Source organism: Dipteris shenzhenensis, chromosome 10 (assembly GCF_047967505.1).
Source record: "Dipteris shenzhenensis isolate YYH24624 ecotype China chromosome 10, Dip_SZ_1.0, whole genome shotgun sequence".
NCBI classification, from domain to species: Eukaryota; Viridiplantae; Streptophyta; class Polypodiopsida; order Gleicheniales; family Dipteridaceae; genus Dipteris; species Dipteris shenzhenensis.
In genome coordinates, this window is record NC_141605.1 from 21,018,038 (window position 1) to 21,045,469 (window position 27,432).

General features: G+C 45.0%; 1 protein-coding gene across 1 annotated transcript in view; it reads right to left on the minus strand.

Annotated features, from left to right (window-relative positions):
* Nucleotides 1–27,432, minus strand: part of LOC147897543 (uncharacterized) — a 38,744-nt gene that overhangs the window by 3,301 nt on the left and 8,011 nt on the right. Inside the window, exons 5-7 of the mRNA XM_087380580.1 lie at nt 19,445–19,483; nt 19,090–19,160; nt 18,688–18,802 (exon numbers count right to left, since the gene is read on the minus strand). Of these exons, the coding sequence (XP_087236706.1) occupies nt 18,688–18,802; nt 19,090–19,160; nt 19,445–19,483 (225 nt within the window). The remainder of the gene's footprint in view (nt 1–18,687; nt 18,803–19,089; nt 19,161–19,444; nt 19,484–27,432) is intronic.

The following is a 27,432-nucleotide window of genomic DNA, read 5'->3' on the forward strand; positions in this document are numbered from 1 at the left end:
TCTTTGCTGTCAAAAGCATCTTTATGGCACAAAGGCTCTTCATTGCAAGCTGTAGCAAGGAGTGCAAACTCAAGAAAGTGACCATGCTGTCTATTCCCTGATCTTGTCCGGGCAGCAAAAGGCTGATCTTGTTTGCTGTCCCTCAATGTATCTAGAAGCCATCTAGGAACTTGCCTTTGCTGTCTATTGACAGCTCTTTCTTCAATGACTGCATCATGAGTAATGGGATCATTCTGTGCCGAAAGAGTAACCTGCAAATCAGCATGAGGTTGTGGCTGATTATTGCTTAATGGAGGGTCTGCAGGGGGCTCATGTTGCTGCTCAAAATCCTCTTCTGATGATGGCAGAGCTAACCAAGATTCAAAGGCATCAAACATGTTAATATCTGGCTTTGCTTTGCAATCCACAAGAGGAGAAGCTGAATGTTCAGCAAAGATCACATCTCTACTGACAATAATCTTCCCAATATTTGGTTGATATAACCGATACCCTCTGCTCTCTTGGCTGTACCCAATGAATATGCATTTGATTGCCTTGCAATCAAGCTTATGTCTCAGCTGAGATGGTACATGAACATATGCAAGAGACCCAAAAACTTTCATGTGTGAAAGTGAAGGCTTCCTGCCTTTCCATGCTTCATAAGATGTGATAGTCTTTAATGCCCGTGTAGGTGATCTATTCAGCACATAGTTGGCACACATTACTGCATCAAGCCAAAATTTATTGGGCAAAGACTTGGCCTTAAGCATGCATCTGGCCATCTCCATTGTGGACTTGTTTTTCCTTTCAGAAACAGGATTCTGCTAAGTGTAAGGAGTAGTGCATGAGTGAATAATGCCCCGTGAGGATAGAAATGCATCAAACTCCTTTGACATATACTCACCTCCCCTATCTGTGTTGAGGGTGACAAGCTTGCATCCTGATTCATTCTCAACCATATTCAGCCATCTCTGAAAGCATAAGAAAACTTCAGATTTGGCCTTTAAAGGATATAACCAGCAATACCTTGTGAAATCATCAATGAGAGTCATGAAATACTTGTATTCTCCAATGGCATTTGTCCTCATTGGGCCACAGACATCACTGTGTACTAGCTGCAATTTCCTTTGTGAGAGTTTTGGACAATTCTTTGAAAAGGAAATCGATGCATCTTACCCAAAAGACAACCCTCACACACATGTTTGGAAACTGTGTGAGTCTGAGGTACATCAATTGCCATTTGCTGTGAATGTAGCTTTGCAAGAGCTCTATAATTGAGATGGCCCATTCTCTCATGCCAAAGATGAGTTTCAGCAAGCTGTGAATCTGAAATAGCCAATGCTTCAATAGAAAGTGCAGCTGAATGATGATCAAGGTGATAAAGCCCTTTTGCAAAGTGCCAGTGAGAACTATGGCATTGTCATCACGAAGATCATATACTAGGCATCTGTAGCCATCAAAAGTTACTCTGAAACCTGAAGTAGTAATTGCTGAAATTGAAATCAAGTTGACTTCAATGCCAAGCACAAAAAGAACATTTGTCAGAGTGATAGGATGGCTGGAAATGGATGTGAGCTGCACATCTCCAACTCCTTTTACAGCATATGAAGCATTATTGGCACATGTAACAGTTCCCCCTCGAGGTGCATCAGCTAGAGAATGAAACAACTGTCTGCAAGATGTGACATGCTTGGAAGCACCACTATCAAAGTACCAGGACTGAGCATCATTAGCAGTAAAGAGTGCATCAGCTTTGGAGGGATCAAATGAGCAATGGACAGCCCATGCCCAATCATCCTAAAGAGCATGTGCATGTGAAGCATCTGCTGGCTCATGGGATTCAATGGCATGTGAGGCATTTACTGTCAATCCTGCTTTCTTTTTCTCCGAAGCAATGTGCTTCTTGCATTCTGAAATATCATGTCCAGGCTTGCGACAATAGTTGCATCTTTTCTTCTTTCCCTTATCTGCTGTATTTTTAGATGCATGGGAGGAATTGCAACTGCTATGCGCAGATTTTGGCTTGCCCATAGGCTTGGAAGCCTTGCCTCTTCCTGTCTGCTGTGAAGCAAATGCATGATCAGGAATAATGGCTTGTCTATTAGCTCTACTTTGCTCTTCCTGCAAAAGCAAAGTACCTAGCTGGTCAAAAGAATAGTGGTCTGAATTACCCATGGCCACTAATCGAAGGGTTGTAGCAAACCCTTGATATGTATCTGGCAGTCCATTCAATGTGGTACTGACAAGCTGTGAATTTGGCACCACCTCATCAATGTTGGCAAGCTGTTCCATGAGGTCCTTGACCTTTGTCAAATATGCATCCATTGACTCACCTTCATTCATATTCACTTCCTGTAATTGCCTTCTCAAATATGCAACAAGAGCTTCATTGCGTATCTAATAGAGAGAAGCCAATTTATCCCAAGCATCCTTTGCTGTCCTGCAAGACCAGATGTGTGGAATAATGATTCTCTTGCATGATAAAGCAATGCATGAATGTGCATTTGCATCTCTTGCATCCCATCTTGACTGTTCTTGAGTTGGAAGAGCAGCAACAGGAGTGCTAGAGGAAGAGGCATCAGGAGAAGTACCACCTGCAGAAGGACCAGCAGTAGAAACAACCACTGTAGCATTGGCTGGCCTCACATCAGCCCCAGAAACAATATTCCATAAATGCTTTGCAACAAGAATATGTTTCATGAGATAAGACCACATCGGATAGTTGGTGCCATCCAACTTATCATCTTCACGAAGAACTCCAAATAAATCTTGATTGTTCCCATCCATAGCAACTGTAATAACCTGTAAAAGACCTGAAAAACCAAAAGCCTCAAGGCTATCATTGCAAAAAGCTGGCTGTCCCAAAAATGACAGCAAATATCTGCAAATTTCTGACCCAAATCAAAGGGCAAATGCAAATCTGACCCAAATGTGACTGTGACAGGCAATGTTCACTGCAAAAACAGCAAATTTGGCAAAAGCCCCAAATTTATTGAGGACAAATAGGCCAAAAAAAGGGCAAATGTAGAAAAGCCCCAAATTTTGCTGAAATTTTGCAAATGTGACCCAATGTATCATAATTTTACCCAATGTCTTGCAAATGTAACTTAATGTCCTGCAATCTAACCCAATTTATTGCAATCTAAACAAGAAATTGCAGACTAAATCCCAAAACTCCAATATTCTTGCAAGAAATTGCAATCAAAGGAGGTGAAAGGAAAAGAAAGCCCCAAATTTGCCAATGTCTTGCAAAAGCCCCAAAACTGCAAATGTTTGTAGATGACTGCAGTGAGACCAAGAACCTGATTCAAGCCAATGCCAAAACGGGTACGGAACCTGTGGTGAAACTGTACGGAATACCTAGATCAAGTACAAGCTGTACGATCAGCTACTAAAGGTACATGTGTACGGGAAGCTGGTACAAGCTGTTGACGATTGATCTGTAGGTACGGTGCAAGTACCTTGCACGGTGTTCCTACGTAGGTACAACTGTACGGTGAAAGTTCCTTGTACGGCAAACTTTGTACAGTACGATGTACGGAATAACACGGGGTGTACGGATGAAGTACGGCTCAGTGTACGGTACACGTACGAAATAGCACAGAGTACTGAGCAGAGTACTACTACGACGCAGAGTACAGGTGACGACAAATGTACGGCGACGACGCAGAGTACAGCGCAGAGTACAGGTGATGACGGATGTACGGCGACCCTCTATGCAGATGTACGACGACGACATAGAGTACAGGTGATGCACGTCTGCTCACGTATGAACTGTACGACGCATATATTGTAAGCAGTACGGGACAGCACTGAAGGTACGAGATCTTGTGGAAGCTGGACGCCTGAATCTTGGACAGCAACTGAAGAGCCTCGAACAGGCTGGGAATGTGTCGACCATCAGGGCAGAAAACTCTCAATGAGCAATGGAGGACTCGGGGCCTGAGGAGAGCTGGAAGACTAGAGCAAAACCTGGCTTTGATACCACTGAAGATACGAAACGAAGAGAGAGAGAGAGAGTGCAGGTGCAACTGAGTTGATAGAGCAGTCACATCAAATCTTAGATAAGATGAAGAAACACAAGTACAAAGTACTTGTACCTAGACCTAGGACTAAGTGTCCTAGGTGTCACATAGGACTAAGTGTCCTATGTGGCCTAGAAGGCACTAACACTATAAGTGCCTACACTTATGCCTACAAGGCACATACCATGGCCTATAGGGCATCACTAGAACCACCAGAAGATGGCCTACAACCAATACATTAACTGGTGCATCTTAGTATGCTCCAACTAGGTGTCTAGTTAGAGATTTGGGTAAGACGAAGAAATACGTCCAGTTAGAGATTTCGGTAAGACAAAGAAATACATCCTGAGAAATGGACTGAAAGAATTCCCCTTTTAAAAATTGGCCAGGAAATATAGCCATGCTAAAGGGCAGATTATCTTTTCATGGATGAAAAAATCTCAAAGATGCCATAAGAACATTAGGAGGCATCTATGCATGAGGTGTATGAAGCACGAAAAGTAGGGAAATGGGTTGTCTCTAGAGACACCAAAGTCTAGAATAAAAAAATATAGCAGTTAGAGGTCTACGAAACCAGAGAACATGTACCTGTCTGCATTGCATCTTGGAATCGAAATTCATCAATGTGCTCTGAGTCAGCTAATTCCAGGCCTTCGATTCTCCTAGGATATATTTCCTTGATAGAAATCCACAAGATCAGGGAAAAGAGTTCCCTGGGTGCGCTTATCTGCCCAACAAATAATCCATGTGGTGGGAAAGTTATTCCGAGTGGTTCAGTTGAAAGTTGTGGTGGGTGGCATATCTTTTTTAAACTATTATAGGGAAGCGATCTCAGTGGTGTTCAAGGAGAATGATGCTTACATGTGGGTAAGAGTCAAGACTTTGCAACAAATCCTTCTCACTATCATGCAACATATCAGTTGAATTTTTTCTCTAGGCAGAGCAAACTATGCCATTGGCATCCCCGTACTCAGTGACAGGTTCTTACTTTGATGCCAAGACATGAGATAGACAAATAGTTTCTCATCTTGAGACTCTCAGGGACCATAAGAATCCAGCACATGCACATGTCTCCTTGGATAGAGAGGCCACTATTACCACATATGGTCATCTTCTTCTATACTGATCTATAATGGAATACATGCATGGATGGGATCCTCTGTATCTATCTCCATCATTCATTGGGTGATCAGGAAGGTAGTAGCGTGGTGGATTACATGGGCATCCCTTCTCACCTATCCAGGACTTCTTCGTCCTGAGACTCCCGCTTGCAACATGCTGTCCTAACCTTTGATCTATGTGGTATCCCCTTGCACTAGTCATTCACTTCTCATGCCCTTAGTTATGTACTGTTGTATTCACTAGGTCCATCATTTTGAACGTGTACACTGCTCTCACTTGGCACTGACCTAGTACAGAGAGAGACAACTGACTCCTTTGAGGCCCAAGCCACTCTATTTCCAAAGACCCTACATAAAGCAACCTTTCTCTCCCTCCCACGCGCATTGTTCCAGGCTGTTTTCTGCTTCCAAACAGGGCGATTCATTGCTTCGGGTGTTCATGGGGATGTTCCACACAATTTCGCAATTTGCAGGAGCTCCCTAGCCTATTCCAAGATTTCACAATTTGCCACAGAGCTCTTCTAGCAAATCGCCTTCCGTTTTCCTCTAATCTGGGCTGCTCCGGTGGTCTCCCGCACTCTGCTTTCATTTGCTAGGCCAACCAAGTGCTTCCAGAAATTGCGAACTTCACCAAGAGGCTTTCGGAGTTGGCGATTCTCCTCCAGCAGGTTTTCCAGGGTTGTCTTTGTTGATTTTCATTTGCCAAGGTGCCATAGATCTTGTCAGGGTTTCCCAAGTTTTTCTTTCGGTTGATAGCTTTCTGGGAGCTTTCCTACTATCTCAGAACCTTCAGATCCTTTTGCTTTGCACAACTGCCTTTTCCATTTGCCAGGAACAGCCAAGTGTGGTTGTTTTGTTGGCTTTTGTTTTGCTAGGACTCCCTTGATGGGTATTCAGAGCTACCAAGATAGATAGGGCTGATTTCTCTGTTGCTAGGACTTCCCTAGTGGGTATCAAAGCTACCACGTTACAACCATCAGCCGGATTTGGAAGAAGGGCTTCCATAGAATGTTGCACTCGATTGGGATGCCTTTTCTGTGATTGCAGAGTAGGAGGGAAGTGCCTGTGAACAAATTATTCAGTTGGTTATCTAGGGATTGATGCACTATGGTGCCATTCTTGTATTTGCATGCCTTTTGAATAAAAGATAAATAAATAACGAAAGGGACGCTAAGTTTAGGGCCAATCTGGTGTCCGGTGCAAGACAAGGGCGATCAAGTTCTCGGGTGTTATGTTCTAAGTTGATTTTGTTTGCTGTGGAAAGTTCCAAGTGGCTGTAAATTGAGCATTTTCTGGTTGTTATATGTTCATTGGCCTTTGGGGATCTCAAAGGCCGGTTACAGTGGTTCCATTGCCCGGATATCGCCATCTTCTTCAAGGGGGTGAGCCTGTGGTTCTGCTTGGGTCAGGACAACAAATGCTGTCGGAGCATGCCACTGAGGGTTCTCGTCATGAAGAGGAAGAGGTTGAGAAGCCAAATGCAAATAAACAGTTCAGAGCACAGTTGCAGGGAACCGCTTAGACTTTTGTGCAGTTGATGCAAGATCCACGCTTTGCAAAATTGGTGAATGCACCTTTGAAGCCTGAGAAGAAGAAGAAGAAGAAGACTCCACAAGCTGGTGCAATGCAACCTGCATAAAGTATGGTGGAAATCCCTAGAGCTTTTCATTTTATGGTTCGGAACTGTAGACTTTCCCTCCATCTTCTATGCCCTAGGTTACTTCGGAGGAGGTTCAGTGTTTCAAGCGATAGTTGGACAGCTTGACCAAGGCATGGGAATGCTTGGAATTTTCCCTTGTGGATTTCAGCCTGGCATGCAAGGCTATCAAGGACAAATGTTCACAGGTATGCCGGCTATGATGCCTAATATGATGTATGGCAACATTGGGATGCAGCCAGGGATGTAGACTGCCATGCCCGGTATGATGGGGGATTTTTCGAGAATGCCTGGAATGAATGCAATGGGATCAAGAATGGTCAATCCTGTAGTGAATAGTGGACAGCATGTCACAAATCCTGGCAATATGATGCAGCTCCTGTATTTACAGCGTAGAGTTTAAGCAAGTCTTCTCAGTTCCGTAATTGATCACCACATTTAAAGTTGACCTCATGACGGCTTGGCATAAGTTGGATGCCGAGAATTGCCGTAATTTAAAGGAATACAATAAGAAAATTTGGGAAGCCCTGATGCCAGTTAGTTCCTATTGGCATGTTCTGTTGTCTGAGCAAGTAGAGAAATATTGTTGTGGATTGCCGAACGAAATTCGAGACTTCTGCACAAAGTCCAAGGTTTCTAACATGTTGCAGTTGATCGAGAATGCCAATACAACTTATGCTTTGCTACAGGGCAGAACCACTAGTTTTTTTTTTTGTGCAAAAAAGAGACTTCTATTAAGTAAGAAAGAAACTCGCTAGAGCAAGCTCTGTGTGAAACATGCTAAGCATGTAATAAAAAACACCTCAGAAGAATGAGGTAAAACCACTAGTTTTAAGGGCAGCAAGAGGGAAGAATTCAAAAAAGGGAAGAGTTCAAAAGGAAGGAGGACTTCAAACAGAAGGATAGACTTGGAAGACCCTCGAGAGCTACTTTGGTTGCAGCGGCGTGTTCTCAGGTCACGGCCTACAAGGTTGACAGAAGAGGAGAAACAAGTCCTTAGAGAGAAGAACAGATGTTTCTATTGCAGAGAGGAAGGCCATCAGGTGCATGAATGCCCTCTCAAGAATAAAAGACAACATCCCTCGGAGGATAGAGATGAACAGAAGACGAAACCCAAAGCTGATCCGAAGAGCAAGAAACAAAAGCCATCTGCTAGCCTTGTACCTGACATGATCACTGATGAGAAACAGGAAGATGATACGGAACTTTGTAGAGCTTGGGGCAAAATTCATGAACAGACCGTTCTATTTTTCTTCGACCTAGGCGCTAAAACGAATTTTATTTCTCCTGAGTTGGCAGGTAAGCTGGGTATACGCCCTGAGGAGATGGATTCACTTGCGCAAGCAGACATGGCTGCTACGGGGCTAAGTACATCCATCCCTTCGATCATTGGGAAGCTTCAACTTCATATTCACACTGAAAAAATTTACATCATGCCTCTGAATGGTTGTGACACACTTTTGGGCATTCCATGGTGTTATCGTCTTTGGGCTATTGTAGATACTTTCAATAAAACAGTCACCCTGACTCACAAGAGAAAGACTCATGTGCTTGATGTAAAACTCAAAGGAGAGTCCATTCCGGACCCCGGTTGTATCTGCTTCTGCAGTTACTTCTGTAATGAAAAAGCATATTTCTGCATACTTGATTTTTGCCAAAGAAAAAGAGAGAGAAGATGATCAGTTGCCTCTTTCTGGTATGGATAAAGAGCGGACAGATTTCTTGTTTCAGTTTCAAGATTGTTTTTCTGAGTCTTTACTACGGGAACTCCTACCCGAGAGGCCTGAGGACCATGCTATCGACATTATGCCGGGTGGTAGCCCTCCAAAATATACCCCCGTACAGGGTCAGCACAGCCCAACGGGAAAAAATACTGAGCCAAGTAATGATTTGCTGCAAAAAGGGCTGATTTGGCTCAGTTTTTCCCCATATTGCTCTCCCGTCCTGTTGGTGAAAAAGAATGATGGATCTTGGCGGATGTGCATCGACTACCGAGCACTTAACAAGATCACGGTGAAGAACAAGTTTCCCATTCCCCGAATTGATGATATTCTAGATACACTTGAGGGGTCTTCCATTTTTAGCCGCATTGATTTGAAGAGCAAGTATCATCAGATCCGAAATCGACCAGAAGATGTGCACAAGACGGCTTTTACGACCACTTTTGGACTTTATGAGTATCTTGTCATGCCATTTGGGTTAACTAATGCTCCAACCACCTTCAACCGAATGATAGATAGGATTTTTAGGGAACACAAGTCTTTTGTGGGCACATTCTTTGATGACATTATTGTTTTCTCCAAGAATGAGGAAGAGCGTCGAAAGCATCTGGCGGTTGTGTTTGAAGAATTGAGAAAACATAAGCTGGTCATTGATGCAAAGAAAAGTGAATTCTTCATGCCACAAATTCACTTTCTTGGGCATATCATATCCAAAAATGGAGTTTGGATGGATCCGGCGAAGGTCGAAGCGATCAAGAATTGACCACCACTCAGGAACCTCCATGAAGTACAAAGCTTTCTTGGGTTGTGCTCGTACTACAAGAGGTTTATTCGTGACTTTGCTGAGATTGCTTCACCTCTGCATGCTTTGCAAAAGGAGGGAGTATCGTTTTGCTAGACTTCAAAGAAATAGCAGCTTTTGAAGAGCTGAAAGAAAAGTTGTGTTCTTGATCTTGCCAGATTTGAGAAAGCCCTTCACTGTCCAGTGTGATGCATGTGGCAACAGCATTGGAGGAGTCCTTATGCATGATGGAAGGGTCGTTGTTGCTTATGCGAGCAGGGTGTTGCAGCCCACGGTGATGAATTTTCATATTTATAAAAAGGAGATGCTTGCTGTAATTCACGCTCTCAAACAGTGGAAGCACTACTTGTTGGGTGCTAGTTTTTATGTTCAGACAATTCATTCTTCGTTGAGGTATTTTCTCACATAGAGAAAGTTATCTGAGAAGCACATGCGCTAGGCCAATTTTCTGTCTATGTTTCGTTTTCAGATTGTGTATGTTCCTGGAAACAAGAATGTTGTTGCAGATGCACTCTCTAGAAGGCTAGTGCCGGATGCGGTATCTAAGAAACCACAGGTTTCTGCTCTTTCTATTGCCTATCATGATGAATTGGATGCCATGAAAGAGCAATACGCTTCAGATGATGACTTTGCATGGGTATATAATCAGTTGTCTAAGGGACAAAGGAATGATCATTTTGCTCTTCGAGATGGTTTTCTAATGATGCATGGCCGTTTGTGTGTCACAAAGGAGTTGAGGGCCAAGGTAATGGCTGAAAGTCATATTCCGCCTTATGCAGGACACAGAGGAATTGACGCAGCTGTGAAAGCTGTTGAGCACTTATTTTACTAGCCAACTTTGCGACGTGATGTTGAGGCGTATGTCAAGATGTGCATCACCTTGCCAGAAAGTGAAGTATGATAGGCAGAAAACTCCTAGACTGTTACAGCCACTCCCCATTCCGGATAGACCGTGGCAAAGTATTGCTATGGATTTCATATTTGATCTTCCTCATACACCATCAGGTCATGATGGTATCTGGACCATTATTTGCAGGTTCAGTAAGCAGGCTCATTTTATTCCAGTGAGGAAGAAATTTCAGTAGACCAGATGGCAAAGCTTTTCATGTCTCATGTCTTTAAATACCACAAAATGCCATAGTCTATCATCAGTGACAGGGACCTATGGATGGCAATCTTGTTCTGGAGAGGATTGTTTCAAAATATGGGTACCACGCTGAATTTCTCATCCTCGTTCCATCCACAGCTTGATGGGCAATCTGAAGAGGCCAATGGCACCGCCCTTGATCTCTTGAAGTGCTATGTTTCGGATCACAAGGCAAAATGGGAGCAATACTTGCCACCCATTGAGTTTGCCTATAACAACACGGTTCATACTTCTACAAGAAAGGATCCTTTTGAGATTGTAGAAGGATACAGGACAGCTCCGCCCATTCTACACACCAAAGATAAAATCTTTGAAGCTGAAAATTTTGTGGAAAACTTGGATGAGACTTACAAGAAAATCAAGATCGCTCTCCAGAGGTCTCAGGATAATCAAAAGAGAGCCGCTGACTGTCATCATTGTAAGCTGCAGTTCAAAGAAGACGATTGAGTTCTCTTACGCTTCTAGAAAGCACGGCTGAAAAAGAAGGGGAAGGACAGGCTATATGTAAAGCTTGGTATGCGGTACTACTACATGTATTTTATGAGAGTAGATATGTAAGCCCAAGTTAGTACTTATTTATTGGGCATATTCCTACTTCACTGTTGCAAGTTCATTTTTGGTCTCTTCGAGTTGTTTCTAGGCAGTTTGCTGCTGAACGATGTAATCATGTACAGCCTGTTTGTCCTGCTTCAATTCCATGATTTGTTTGTGAAGTTGCATCTGAAATTCTCTTTGCTGCTCGTGGAATGTCGGCAATATCTGCAGTGCATGTTCTGCCTCCATGGTCGATACCTTTGCACCTTTGCTTGTGGTTGGACTGATGTGTGGAGTTGTCTCTTGCAATTCCGTCAGCTTGCGGATAGGGGAGAGTGCTTCAAGCGAGCTTCTTCGAGAGGATGTTAGCAAAAAATGAGGCAAATCCTCCTCGGGTTGTTGCCATTTCTCTTGATTCGGAAACATCGACTTGGCCTTCGGATTTATTTTGATTTTCTTTGCCGGCTTGGTGTCGGAGGGTCCAACCAAAAACCCGGCACTGGTGAGAGGCGTATCCCAAAGTTTCTATGCTAGCGACTGACCATACACGACCATTGTGGCTTCTTCCTTGGTGTAGTGTGCAGCTTCAAGATCTTGAATGACTTGTTGCTTCCCTTTTGCATCATCATCATCCGGATTATCATGGATGTGTTTTGTTCTTTCTTCTCGATACTACACAATTACCTCAATTGTGCTTCTGGCATGCTTGATGGGCATACTCCAAAAGAGCATGAATAAAGGTGTGATTTTGGTGTGGGCATTTGATGTTTTTAAATCCTTCCTTGCAATCTCACTCATCAGCCTGGAGTGAAGAAGATGTACCCATGAGATTTTTGTACTTTTCTCTGCTGCACCAACATGGTGTTGGTCTTGACTAACAATTGCAATCGTTCCACGTACCATACGAGTTGTTGTCGTCTGCATGCATCCTCAACTTTGGCGATGAAGAAGTAATTTTTATGTCTCTCGAGCGGACCGAACTCTTTATGCATGTCTGCATCTACGTCTTTTTGTACACGACTTCTTGCTGTAGAATCGGCAATTGAAAACTTTAGCAATGATTTCCGGGGTAACCATGAGATTTGGGGTTAGCATACCTCCGGACTTCTGAAAAGCTTCATATTGGGCGAGAGCATCGGGATGGTCCTTTTAAAACAAGTTTTTTCAAATTATCAAGCCTTTCTACAGGCATGCCACTGTTGATTGTATTCGTTCAAGTTGTCGCTATTGTTGGTTTCTTGCTGTTTGAGTCCTTTTGGATCGTACTATTGTCACTCTTTTGCACAATTGCTATGTAGCAGCAACCGGCTGGGAGTTCGAACATAGTAGAGGATCGCCAATCGTGTTACTGGTGTCTTCAAAAGTGAGAAAAACACCAACACACATCCACTTCTAGTAATGGAACTACCAGAGTCAGATTCACGTCTGACTAAAGTCGGAAAGAGACAAATCAGAAATGCGCATTCAGAGAGACGAAACAATGTTTTAAAAAGACAAAGGCTTGCAACTAGTTTGTATTCCCAGCTTATAACATACAACTTTGTCCAAAACAGAGACGACATGGTGCTTATAACATGTTCCGATAGTATTCCAACAGCAGTCAGATTTTTGAGCATCATTCACTAGACAAGGCCACTACTCTAGACTGTGAGCAGTTATGAAACGGCCTCCATTGTTATATTGATGTTACTCCCCAAAGTGATGGCCACATGGGTGAGAGGTGGGCCTCAACAGGTAGATAGTCATTAGCAACCCATACATATGTTGTGTAGGAATCGGCCTTCCTGAAATCTACAAAGCAACAAAAAAGTTTATCTTGGGAATGTTTTGCCTCCTCCAACGAGCAGGAGAATGAATATAATTCAAGTTAGAGTGTGATTGTACTTGTTGCACATCATGTCTTTCCTTGCACTCCTCATTATTCCAATCATGCACCCCTCAATGACAGCCCATAGAGTTTATATGGGCACAAAACCCTTGGGTGCGTTACATTAGTATGGGACACTGTGGCTTCCTTTGTTGGCTAGGGCTTGAGAGTAGAACCCTAGACCTTCAATTCAGTCTCTTTCTCTCCCCCTCCCTCTTCTCTCTCTCTCTCTCTCTCTCTCTCTCTCTCTCTCTCTTTTCCCCTCTCTCTCTCTCTTTCCCTCCCCCTCCCTCTCCTCTCTCTCTCTCTCTCTCTCTCTCTCTCTCTTTCCCCCCCCTCTCTCTCTTTCCCTCCCCCTCCTTCTTCTCTCTCTCTCTCTCTCTCTCTCTCTCTCTACCCCCCCTCGCCGGCCACGTAGCTTTGCATAGCTGAGTTTTGAGTCTAAGTGTTGAGATTACTAGCTTAGCACTCAGCAGGGGCCTTAGTGAGCCCTTTGCTTCAGCCTGCATTGGCTTGTATGAGTTACTTTCTTGATTGTACTTTGTCTCATAGGCCCACGAGGCCTTTCAAAGACGTTAATACAGCTTTCTTTTCTTTCTCTTCAATCTTTTTCATTATATACCAACATAATGGCAGGTACATTGTCAAGATTTAGAAGCACAAGAAGGTTATCCCAATAAACTTTGAAGTTAGAAATAGTAGTGAATGTCGATTTCTTTGTTATATTAGAAAAAAACATGATCCATGATGCATGGCATAGCATTCAGAGCTCCAGCAAGGAGTTTTGCTTTGTCTCCTGTGTCACATTGATCCTTTGGGTCTCTAGAGGATCCATAAATCCTCTCTCTCTCTCTCTCTCTCTCTCTCTCTCTCTCTCTCTCTCTCTCCACAGAGTTTGGGCCTTACCCCAGTGGAGACTACCGAGGTCATTAGAGTCCTCCAGGCGACTAGCAGAGAGTGGTGTTGATACGGCATGGTACACACGGATATCCACGTGGATTGGTAGTCACAGCATTCAGATGGACAGACTTCCCCCCTTTTAGTACAGTCTAGACGCACCACCCGAGATGATCCCACGAGACGAGATCAACCGTATCATACGATTGAACCTCCTCCAGCTCCATACATCTAGGGCTTGGGGGGGAGAGAAGCTCTTCACGAAGATCCAATTCTACCATGATCAATTCTCGAGGATCTCAGAGCACGGTTTTGTCATCAAAGCGAGGGCAGGAGAGTTTCACATGCACCGAGGATCGTTGTTAACCCTGTGGCAACAAGGGCCAAAAGTGCAATCTAGGACAACAACTATGAGAGCATTGTGTGTGTAGAGTAGCGGCAAAGCTCCGCTTGTAATATCTTGAGCCTGAAAGATAGTATGACAAATCTTAAAGGATGAGGATAGCTAAAATCCTCTCTAGAAAAGATCCAATCATACTTGCAAAATCAAGATCTAGAGAGAGAAAGACTAAAAGTCTACACTTTCGAAGATCCCTCCACTTTGTGTAGAGACCCAAAAAGTCCCCCCACTTTGTGTAGAGACCCAAAAAGTCCCCCCCAAAAGTGGAGGGACTCCTATCCAAAAGAACTCCTACAAAAGAGGTCCCACCACAGAGGTACCTATAGATTGTGTAGAGACCAACATGTATAAATCTCTCTCAATAAAATGAAGCTCCGACTCTTTGGGGTTCAGTGTTCAAGCTCACTATTGTGTTCATGCGATTGATCTCCATTGCATCCATGCTCTCTTACACTATCGTGTTCTAGCATGCCCTTACCCTTGCACTCTCTACCCTTATACTCCCTCCTTCTCCTTCCTCCTCCTTCTCCCATCTCTTCTCCTTCCTCCTCCTTTCTCCCTCCTCCTCCTCCTTCCTTCTCCTTTCTCCCTCTTCCTCCTCCCCCTCCCGCCTCCTCCTTCCTCCTCCTCCTCCCTTCCTCCTCCTTCACTCTCTCCTCTCTTCCTCCTCCTTTCTTGTCCCTCCTCCTCAACTCATACCCCTCGAATCTACGAAGAAGACTAGCTCTCCACTCCTAAACCTTGGACTCCTTCTAAACCCTGCAACCCCCTGTGAACCCTGGAACTCCTAGTTAACTCTCTTAACCCTGTCCTCCTTTCTGACCCTGAAATCCCCTTCTAAACCCTTGAACTCCCGTGGAGGCGAAAGCTTCCATCAATCGTTATAATCAATCCCTCTTTCTCATTCACACGCGCATGAGGTCTACTTTCCACGCTTTAGCCTACACCTCTCACCGGAACACGACCTGAGGACCTATGCTACACTTGTGAACACCTATGCTACAACGAGCAACGACACGACTATAGGTGACCAACACTCTCGGAACCTGCACTTGGGTAAAACAGAGACAACATTGGGCGCCGCTGCTGATGACGATGACGAGGGGTCAGCACCATAGTTACGGGAAACGTGGAAACGGAAACGGGAAACGAAAACAGAAACGGAAACGTTTTGAGATTTTTGAGAGAGGGTGAAACGGGGAAACACCACGTCATCAAGGGGATTTACAAAAGGGGGTTTAGAGTAATGCATACACACATTTAGAGTGCTCTACCTTCAAAAAAAGTACGGGCCAAGAAATCGTGGGGGAGAGCAGCAGGCAGATGAGCATAAAAACGCGACAAAGAGAAGCAGGCGCGCGGAGTTTTTTTTTTGTTTTGTCCCTATTTTTAGGTCATGCCCGAAACGGCACCGAAAATGGCACGTTTCGGCTTTGAAACGCCGTTTCAGATGCCGTTTCGGCGTTTCTGTACGCTGTTTCAGGCCGCGTTTCGCGTTTCGGGAGGTCGGGCATGGAGAAAACACCGTTTCCGGCCTAAATTGCGCCGTTTTGGCGTTTCAGCGTAACTATGGTCAGCACAAGATCTTTTGATACAAGACATCACTACATTATACCAAGAGCTTGTTGCAGTTCTCTAGCAAGAGGATCACCTTGAAGAAAGAATACGCATACTCTGGAAACACTTACAAATCAAAATGTTGCATGTAGTATCTAGTCTTGATTGGACCAGAACAGTAAGCATAAAGAATCTCCGAGATCTGTGCCAGCACATGGATGAAGACGAGAGAAAAGTGTTTTGTCTCTCAGTGCATGTAAATCTCATACAGTTAAAGGCTGATGCAATACTACCATATGAATGCTTGATGGGAAGCCCCCCTCTTCGGGTAGTAGCCGGACTCCTACCTTTACAGCAACAATCACCAGCAACTTCCATGGGATACAACTCCCAGAAGAATCCAAAATTAAAGCTATCAATGCCTACCACAAGCGACACGGATTTGCCAAAGGAATATGTGGTCTACCTTCAATCTAATCTCCCCTATCTTGCCACTCTCTATTTCGATCTACTCACATCCCTACCTAACTCCAGTACTATCCTCCATACCTTTCCAAAAATCCACGCTAATCCATAGTCCTTGCCATGCCTCTTTGCCCATGCCTCTCAACACCATCGCCTAATCCAAGAATCTAACTCCTATCATCCAGTTACACCTAACTTTTTTCCAACACTTGACAATCCATCCCTTGAGGATTATCAAGTTGCTAAATCAATTTGTCCTACTCTCCCTCCACTTTCCACCAACATCCCTACTTCTAACTTCTCGAATTTACTAGCTTCGACCTCAAGCTTTTCCCCTATAACCTCTTCCTCTCCCCCAAGACCACATGTTTCTCTAATCTCCCTTGAGTTTTCAATGGAAGACACCATTAATGATTCCATAAATGAGCTTCAAATATTGGATAATCCAATTCGCACACCCACAAGGGAGTTGCAATAAGATATAGATAGGATTCCCATGCCTGGTAATCCCATTGGTGATTTTTGGAGGCAATACCCAAACATGCAGTCAAGAGGAGGATGGGACCTCTCGGGAATTTCAATGAGTATCCGCCAAGCACAAATCACTCCAAACATCAGCATGAAATTCGAGCCACAGCTTGCTTGGCGTAGACCAAAGTTGCTCAATGAAAAGTACCTCCTTGAATACATGCAGGCTCCATCTTCCTTTCGCACGCATCCCATATTTGATGCGGTGCCCCGTCGCTATCGATGGGATGCCAATCATCATGATCAAGATAATGCACACGCTCCTCGCAATTGGCCATTAATCAATAGAAACTCTAAAATCAAATGGACAAGCCAGGAAACACTCATCAGAGTCTTGGACAAACATGCATCAATTATGCAAACCAGTTATGACAAAACACTCAAAGAAAGTGCAAGATACAGTGAAGCCTTAGCAGTCATCCTGGAGGTGTCCCTCACCATTGATGACCATTTGCCCAACCTCAGCTTCAATCCAAATCAACAGATAGATGCTCAAACAACAAGTCGCCTCTTTCAAAGGGCCATATCCCTTCAAGGGCGTTATGTCTATTTATTTGAAGAAATAGTTGACACTGGCTTCTTAAAAACTGAGCAAGCAATCTACGGTGTTCGTGGATTACAAGGAAAAGATCGACAAAAAGCTCGCTCCATCTATCAGTGCCGCCATCTTTACCATACTCATTGGGTAAAGACAACTCCATCACAACATCGTCTGCAGACCCAACCATAACCCAAGGACAGGTAATCAAATCAATCCAAGGGAGTTGTTAACCCTGTGGCAACAAGGGCCAAAAGTGCAGTCTCGGACAACAACTATGAGAGCATTGTGTGTGTAGAGTAGCGGCAAAGCTCCGCTTATAATATCTTAAGCCTGAAAGATAGTATGATAAATCTTAAAGGATGAGGATAGCCAAAATCCTCTCTAGAAAAGATCCAATCATACTTGCAAAATCAAGATCTAGAGAGAGAAAGACTAAAAGCCTACACTTTCGGAGGTCCCTCCACTTTGTGTAGAGACCCAAAAGGTCCCCCCACTGTGTAGAGACCCAAAAGATCCCCCCCAAAAGTGGAGGGACTCCTGTCCAAAAGAACTCCTACAAAAGAGGTCCCACCACAGAGGTACCTACAGATTGTGTAGAGACCAACATGAGACCAACATGAGACCAACATGTATAAATCCCTCTCAATGGAATGAAGCTCCGACTCTTTGGGGTTCAGTGTTCAAGCTCACTATTGTGTTCATGCAATTGATCTCCATTGCGTCCATGCTCTCTTACGCTATCGTGTTCTAGCATGCCCTTACCCTTGCACTCTCTACCCTTGTACTCCCTCCTCCTCCTCCTCCCATCTCTTCTCCTTCCTTCTTCTTTCTCCCTCAGTGTGGTTGAGGAAGAGGAGCTTGATGAGAGATGAGAGCATCATGGATCAGCAATAAGAGTGTCCACCACGATGTGGCCAGACGAGGGACACACACTCCACGTGCGACATGGAGAGAGACCAAAGCATGCACAATCAAGGTCCGGTCTATCTCATCCCTTCTGAAAGCCGACTGCCAGAGATGAGGCATCACGCTTGACGTAGCCCACCGGATCCACAGATCGAGGAGACCACACCCTACCCCACGTCACGAGACAGCTTGACACACACAAATACGAGAGCTTCTCACGTCTCATCAGAGTGCCACCAAATTACCTAGATATGTGGAACCTGAGCATGTACTAGGAGTGCTAGCCTTGAGCACCTGACACTCTTCTCTTACTTTGCTACTCTAGTATTTTGTTTACTAGTTTAGCGTGTTAGCACTTCAGCTTTAGCTTTCAGCTTTCAGTTTTCAGCGAGGGTCTTAGTGAACCCTTTGCTTCAGCCATCACTGGCTTGTATGAGGTACCTTTTGGATTCGCACTTTGTCTCATAGGCCCGCGAGGCCTCTTGCAGACGTCTCTCTCTCTCTCTCTCTCTCTCTCTCTCTCTCAGAGTAGGTACTTACAAATATCACAGGAAAGAAGTGCACTTGACCGTCAGGCTTTGTCTGGGTTTCCTTGAAATATACAAGAATTGGGAAATTTGGCCACCAGAGCTCCCAATTTACAAAAGTCGAATATCTACAAGAAAAGCATAAAGATTATAAACGTTAATACATGTGATGAATTTTGCAAGGCATGTGGGATGATGCGACACTGCAGCAATTATGCTTCTATGACAAGGCCTTTTACACTAACGTTACTCTTCACTCAAGCAAATAAAGCTATCAGAAAATCGTTCTTAGTTTTATCTATTCTTGCCACCAACAAAAAAATTCTCTCCAGGTATTGCTTCTATGGCAAGGGCCTTTTATACTTGCATTATTCTTCACTCAAGCGAAATAGAGCTAACAAGAAATTGTTCTTACTTCCATTTATTCTTGCCACCAACAAAGACATTCTCTCCAGATTCTTGCAGTTGTTCACCAATTTTGACTTCCTGAAGTCACAGCAGAAGCACAATTGACACCGTTTCCCAATAAATTCCTGCAAAATCACAAAAATGCTACATCTACAATTCCTAAAATATTGTGCACAATATTTACACATATTCTGGACATTGTACCCTGAACACATCTGCACTACCTACATGTCTGATTTGGAAGCCCAGCAGAGCTGTATATCAGCACCTACCAACACAGACTAAATTTACCATCTCTATGTCTGAAAAAGCCTAAGGGAAAATCCTTCAATAGTGCAAGATCTTCATGATTGTGAACATACCAGAGCCTCATCATCAAACACAAATCTTACCCGCGTGGTCTGCAGCATGGAAAACAAAAAATTTATCAGATGCGAAAAGTTGTGCCTCTTCCCCATAACCTGGGAACAGAAATACCACATCTGCTACTATTTGAGGTACCAATTTGGATATAGCTATTATTTCAAACCCAAATGGGAGAAAATATATTGTAATTAACAAAAAGAAATATAATCTTATGCTGCAGTGAAATCCTTTTTCTTTGAAAAGCTACAGTGAAATACTTTGCCCAATGGAGCTTCAACATGGGGATCTCCTTGTTACCGTACGTTTATGACCTTGTTTGTACAGAAATGTGTTCTATGCTTAGAAATATGTGCTTTTATTCACCAGGAGGACCTGATGGCCACAAGGACCCTGCCTGCTAGAGAGAGCTGGACAAGCTCCAGTACAGAAGCTTGTGCCTCACACTCTCCAACATTGGGACAATTTGCTGCTCTGCTGACATGCCAATGCCAACCTGGCAACCTAAGTATCTCGCTGTGTACCCTCACGAAATTCAGTGGGAGCCAAGCGCAGCCCCCCAATCTTGGTTTCCCAGACCTCCTCAGTGGCCGTGAGGAAACCAACTGATTTGGCTAGTTGATCCTAGCCCTTGTGGCCAAGCAGTAAGTCGCAAGAGCTCCTCATACCTCCTCTAAACTCTTCTCAGCACCCTCAATGCAAACTCTGAGTCCAAAAGCTCCTCCTGACAGATAGGGAGCCACATCCCCCATAGGCCTGCTGCATGAGAGTGCAGAGAATAGCCTAGAGCCTTTGCTATGAAGAGGAAAAGGAAGGCGGCAACCCCAACAAACTGAGTGAGAAAAAGAAGGCCTCTCCCGTGTGACCACCTATGAGCATCTAGTTGGCAATCCCTGCATACATCTATCCGAAAAGCCCCTCCTTGCATAGTGCACTCCAAAAAGGACCACACCACCCTATCATAAGCCTTCTCGAACTCTAGGAGAAGGATCATGATAGGCTGAGACTCCTCCTGTGCCCAACCCACTGCCTACCAAAAGGTGAAGATATTTCCCAGCATACTATGTTCATGAACAAAACCTGTTTGTGTGTCGTGGATGATATCAGTAAGGTGAGGCCTCAACTGCAAGCTCAAGACCTTGGCTAAGATCTTGTAAGTTGTGTCCAACAAAGTGATCGGCATCCACTGTCGAATGTCAAACCCGTCCCCTCCCCCTTTGGGATCAAACAAATCCAACCTAGACTCAAAGACTAGGAAGAGAACCTGAGTCAAATATCTCTTGAAAAGTGAAACGTAGGGGCGTGAGGATGTGCTCCCAAGAGCACCTAAAGGATGATTGTCACATCCTCCCCATGGCAGTTCTGAGGTGGGAGCTCAAGCCACTATGAGATTGGGTCCTACTCTTTGAGACACTCGATGGATGCCAAATGCCGTCTCAATGCTCTCTCCCGCTCCTGCGGAGAGTGCCGCCAGCACAGAGCCTTGGAGTAGAGCTCCCTCCTTACTCTTCCAAGGATATGTCCGCCACCCATGTAGCCCATTCTCCCTCAAGAGGAATCTCTAGTTATTGCCAAATCTCAAGCATTGCCTCTTGTACCTCCTCCTAGAATAAGGCATCGGGTATACCAACTCCCTTCTGGGCAAATCCATGATGGGGCTGCTCTAAGTGAAGCATAATCACAGATTGATCTGATATCCTTGTACTTGCCAAAATACCCATGGCACTCCCTCTGTGCAACACCCATCTCCCACATAAAACCTATTAAGATGCTCTAGCAAGCCATCATGTCCCTACTAGCCGAAGGAGAAAAGAAGGCTGCCAAGCAGTCTGAGAACTCTGCCTCTCTCTACAGATCATGACCATTGATCACAAAAACGAATTGTTCCCACGTACTCCTCTCAGCCCTGTAGGAATCTCTAAGAAGGAAGCTCCTCCCTTCTTGTCCTCCACAAACGCTAGGTTGTTGAAGTCACCTCCAACAACACAAGAGTCAATGTCTAGGATGCTCTCAGACAGTCGCCTCCAAAAAGCACAACATTCATGTTAACAAGAAGGGGTGCATATATTCATGATCCCAATCCTAGAATCCCCCATCCGCAGACTCATTCAAACAATCTTGTGATAAGCTCACCCTAGTCAAACACATCTGAGGCCACTATTTGAGAAACCGAAATGCAGATCCCTCCACTCATATCAACTACGAGGTAGACCAATCTGCAAGACCCCTCCCTAGGAGAAGGGGGCAATGGCATCTGATCAGATGCTGAAAACATATGATCCTGAATCGAACAAAAATCCACCTACCATCCTACCATAGTCCTCTGCAACTCCTAACAAGTATCACACACGATCGTGGAGCCCATCGTGCACGTTCCAACTCACCAAGGTCCAACTCATGGTGAGGAGGGGTGGTGAAGAAGGCCCTCTTGTGGGTGGGAGCCTTGACGACAACTGCAAATTTTTTACTTCAAAGGGAGTTTGTAAGGGAAGTAGTCCTTGTCCGTGCAATGGTGCGTCGGCTAAAGTGGCTAGTGAGTGACTTGTGTAAGTTGAGCCTCCGGCCCCACTCGGAGCATAGCGATTGCTAGGCCTAGTCCTTGTCTGTCTCAAGAAACCCAACTGACAAATCGCCGTGTGCCCATGGTAATCCACAACTTCCTGCCTTGGGAGCCTAGCAACTCCTCCAGAATATGAAAGATCTAGTCTCATTATGAAATGGAAAAGCAATGGGGTCCACTTCTCCTCTCCCATAGAGGTGAAGGCGAAACACCAAAAAGGTCGAGAGGAGGAACCAACTGCCCCAATTGGAACCCCCCTGTTGGGTTGCAAGATCAAAACTATCACCTCTAGGCCATGGGGTAATCACCTAAGATGTTGAGGTAGTTCCACAGTCCGAGCCTCCAGAAATCACTTGGGAGGAGTTGTCCAGGGCGAGGCCTTGGACCTCGAAGCTAAGAAAACAAGCCATTTGCCTCTGCCGGAAGAGAAAAGGGCTAGGACTACAAAGAAGATGCCTGAGACTAGGAGGAGGATGTCTCAGCCTTGCTTTTGCCTGAAGGCGAGGGAGGAGGCTGAAACTTCAAGGGGGGGGGGGGGGGGGGGGGGGGCAAGATGAGGAAGAGGGAGGGACCGCTACAAAGAGGGGGAGGCAAATGGAAAAGAGGAGGGCATGGGGTGGTGAGAGTGACTATAGTAAGAGGAAATGCAGAGGAAGGTGGCAGGAGTGAGGGGGAAGAAAGGGAGGCGATCAGGGAGAGCGGGGGGAGATGGAGCTAGGGTCTTCCCTAAGGCCTACCGTGGTGTAAAATCCTAAGAATTACTCGCATCTGTCTCTAGCGGGTCCGTCGAGAGGTCTGAGAAAACCTTGCCCTCAAAAGTCTGCGGCTATCTCAAGGGAGATCCACTTGTTGCTCCTCCAAGGCAAAGGAGCTGCTACCCGTTCTGGTGCTAACCCAATGTTGGAGTTTGGCACTGCTTACGATTTTTCATTGCCTTCTTGCTAGGCTTCTCTCTCCTCCCTAGTCTACGTCTTCTCAAAATTCTCCACCCAATGGGTCTGGGACTCTTGCTACTACAGCATCGGATGACATTGTGCTCCGTCCACTCGAGGCTCTCTCCGCTGCCCCTATCTGGCTTGCGAAGGGGGAGCTTGTCCTTGCCTTGGGGCAAGCCCGTGCCAAAAGAATCGTCTGCCTCAACAAAGACATTGACCTAGAAATTCAGAGATCCCCATCCCCTAGTGGAGCTCTCCCCCCTCAAGGGCCTCAGGATAGATCCCCTCAGGAAGGGACTGTGGACTCTCAAGATCATCCTATGTCAGGGAACCCGGTCATCCAGCATGCTCGACGCTGTTTTGAAATTGGGAGGGCTTCTTTGCCAAAAGCGCCTCCGCTAGAAGGAAGGATGGGCCGGTACTCGCACGGGAAACGAGGCATGTGATATATCCATGTCATTGTCTGTGCAACCATGGTACAAGGCGATGAAGAAAACAAGGTGCGGGCCAAGGAAAATGGGGCTTTGCTCCACAAGGTGTTGAGGGAACTTGGCTGGAGAAGGAAGACTCCTCTCCTGTAAATGGTGACCTCTTGGATGTGGCCACCCTCTAGTGCCAAACTCACCCGGATACAATCACGCACTAACTCCTCGTGGTAGTGAGTCCAACGATCCTGCCACCACTACCTATCCTGAAGTGGCTAGATTGCATCCTTCACCTACTGCTTGTCAAAGAGAGAGAGAGAAAAACCTTAACGGCTTGGGGAGGCGACGGTGTTGCCATGTAAGCTCCCCTTGCCAAACCAAGGGTCACCACTAGATTCATTATCTAGAAAGTACAAACACAAACGTTGTGCCGCCAAAGAGAAAAAGGGGCAAAAAAGGAAAAAAGAGCTAAAGAGGATTAAGATCCTCTCAAAGGCTGGCTGGAAAAGGCAAGCACTGCAAGAAGGGGCTCACAGCAGAGGAAGGGCTTAGTCCTTAAAAAACACTGCCTAATGAGCTGCAATAGAACCACAGTCAGGCTCAAGAGAGCTCTAGAGGCAGTGGGAGCTGCTCCAAATTAAAGGAACAGCTCTAAAAGGCACCAAGAACACCCAGGTAACCTCTAAAAACACCAGGGAACTCCAGGAGCAAGCTGCGAGCCTCAGATCAGAGTCACACAGGATGAACGACCAGAAAAAACTTCAACGGCAGGCGCTGGCCAGAAGGGACTGCCCAGGACCAAAATGCAAACCAATGGCCAGCAGGAGGTCCAATGAACAGGCATGAACAGCTGGGGCTCCTCCAGCAGACTGTGCGAACTGAAAGAGAGCCAAACAAGCTCCCTTAGAGGCATGAAAGCAGCAGGAGGCTCATGCAACCTTCGAAACCCTTTCAATGGACAGACACAACCTGAGAAAACAGCCAGACAGGCTCTCCAAAACGTGATAAGCAGCTGGAAGCCTGGGAACCACAGCACAAACTGAAGGAAAACCTGAAGGCATCCAATGGCACGAGAAAATGCAGAGAAAAGGTGACAGAGTGAAGGGGTGAGTGAACGGAACAAAGGACGGAGGGGTGGGATGAAGAAGAGGGGAGAAGAGGCTATCGGCGGGAGGGAGGAGGGAGCACAGCAAGCAGGGTGCAATTAGCTCAGCCGGATTCAAGAAGCATTCATTTCTCTTTTGTACTTACAAACTAGGTCTTTTGAAGTTTGAGCAAGGCTTTTACTTTCAATTTGCCTTCTTGAAATTTGGGACAAAATAGAATAACCTTAAGAAGATGTAAGGGAGTGGGAGCTCTTAAATTACATGGCGCAGCGAAACAAAAACTGAACAAAGAATAGAGAGTACACAGAAAACTGGAGAGGAACAAAATTTTCCTTCAATACTGATGTAGTACAGATGATGGCTCCGTCCACCTGTGCGCTCCCACAGTGAAGCTTAGATGGCGATCTAGACAGATACTAGGTGAAGAACTACTAGCTGGAAGATCTCATCTGATCTGAACTGATCTGATACAATGGACTGGGGAGGTCGCCTCTTTATAGCTATGAGGGCGGTAGTCGGATCAACGTAGTCGGTGGAGTCGACTCGTGAAGCCGACTAGTCGACCTAGTCGGTGGAGCCAACTAGTCGTCCATGGAATATTTAGGAAATATTCCCTCTACCATCGCCTCGGGGGCTCCCGCCCCCGAACCCCCACCAGGAGGGCCACTAGCCCCCCTGGGACCCCCCAGCTGGGGGCCAGCTGGACCCCAGGCCCCAACAAGAATAAGGGGCTCCCACACAATCACCTTTCTACCATCGACAGTCTCATTGATAGACCTCATCTGACATGCAAGTCAGGATTCATCTAGTGTCCCGGGCTCACACATGGCTTCTCCTCATATGGGGGCCTTACAACTTGAGCACCTTGGACCACTAGTGGTTACCAGGAGGGTGGGGCATTGAGCATATCTAACAGGAGCAACCATCTTGTGGTAGAATCCATAGATCCTCAAAAAGGACAGCACGCAAATACTATGCCAACTAATAAAGATTATCTTAAAGTACTAAGAAGCTCGACTCTATATCGGTTTATTTTACATGCAGGTCTGTCTTCTGAAGCTTAAGACTTAAAATGGCAAACTTGGGACCTGAATTGTTGTCTGTTTGTTCCTTTTTCTTGTTATCTAAGTTTGGTTTGCCCACCACCGCTATAATGCAAGGTAAATTTCATGTTGGAAAGACATACATTAGTCTATCTACATTGTCATCCCAAAATCTCAAAGCTAAAACTTACAGAAAATTAAAAAGAGTTGTGATCTAGAAGCACAGCTCATGTGCATCTAAGGCTTAAGCTTCCAGCAAATCTGATGTCACGTCATTGTCTGCGCACACGGAAGCGGGGCATTTTCTGACCTTGATGACACTCATGACGATGGTTCAAGATTTTAAGTGTTCTAGCGGAAGTAAAGAACATCTTTGTGAATTGAACAGAGATATGAGAAAGTGCTATAAAGAGAACCATCAAGAAGGCTGCCCCAGAGCTAGAGTAATAAGACTCCAGACAGAAAGCTGCAAGACCACAACCAAATGTTGTCCCCCACACAGCAGCATACGAACAGCAGAGATTGGGACATTCATAATCTGGATACTAGATTACCAGGATCTGCAATCAAATCGCCCAGTCATTGAGCTGAGACCTTAGTTAATTGACTCGGCAGTTCTGCAATCAAAACCAGAGCAGAAGTGGAAAAACTTATAAAATCTGGGCATTGAAAAGTGGTCTTTGAATTCATGTATTTCAGCCATTAGCATCAGGAGAGAGGCTTGCAGTGCAAGTCAAAAAGAAACTCCTTGGACTAGATGCTTCTTGTTTCTACTTTTATGTGGGTGTGAAGGTACCCCACAACCAGGTATATCAAAATAACAAATTTTCCTCAATAAGATGTAGTGTTGGCGACCTTTAGTTCAGGTATGCGTAGTAGGTTGGCTCTACACTCACCATAATTACCAGGGAACATTCGCATTCTGGGAACGCCCAATGCCGGAACAGGAACTTTCTGGGATGGAGGAACATGGAATGGGGAGCAGGAACTGGCTATGACGCATCATCAAATCGCATGGAAATATACCAACATATGAAAACAAAACCTGCACAGGAATGCCAAAACCTGAATTGAAACACCATGGGACCACCAAAACCTGAACGGGAATGCATTCCTGGAATGGAGGAACGTGTTCCCAACCTAGTCCATGTTCCGGGAAAGTGGAACACGTTCCAGGTTCCACTTCCATCACAGAACGGCGTTCCCCCCATTCTGGAAAAGGGAATGGAGTTCCCTGATAACTATGCTGCTCACTAGACTGAGCTGGATGAAGTCACTTGAGGACGTGTAGAAGTTCACCTAAGAATCCCCACTGGGTGGTACAGCTTAGCATCAGCTTTGATGACCCTCAATATCATGCAGCTCCACTTTGTGCTTTTCTCACAAACCTCTTTCAATATTTCATCCATATGACAAGATAATATATCTGTTTTGGGCATTACTCATGACCTTCTTTGGATGGTGCTTTACAATTTAGGCCCCACAAAGCAAGTTTATACATGTAAATTAGACAACATTTAACTGTCTTGTTTTTGAGGTCCTATCTTTCTCCCATGATCCTTTCCACTCAATGATTTCAAACTTGAAAGTTGAACAGGAAGAGAAAAACAGAATAATAGAAACAAGAACCATCCTAGGTACTCAAAAGCTGTGGAATATCCTTTGTAATTTTTAAGGTTTCTCAAAGCCTTCTGAAAACATTGGATGGGAGTACAAAAGCTAGAGTTATCTCTCTTGTTTGAGTGCACAGAGCCAAGGACAACAGATTGAATTCGAAAGGCATATCAGAAACTATATGGTCAAGAAGATGTTTCTTATATAAGATCATTTCAAGCACATACTAAGTTAGGACAAGTTCGAAGAATGCAGACCCCTCAACCTACAAATTGTTACCAAACGTAACATAGACTGAAGAAGC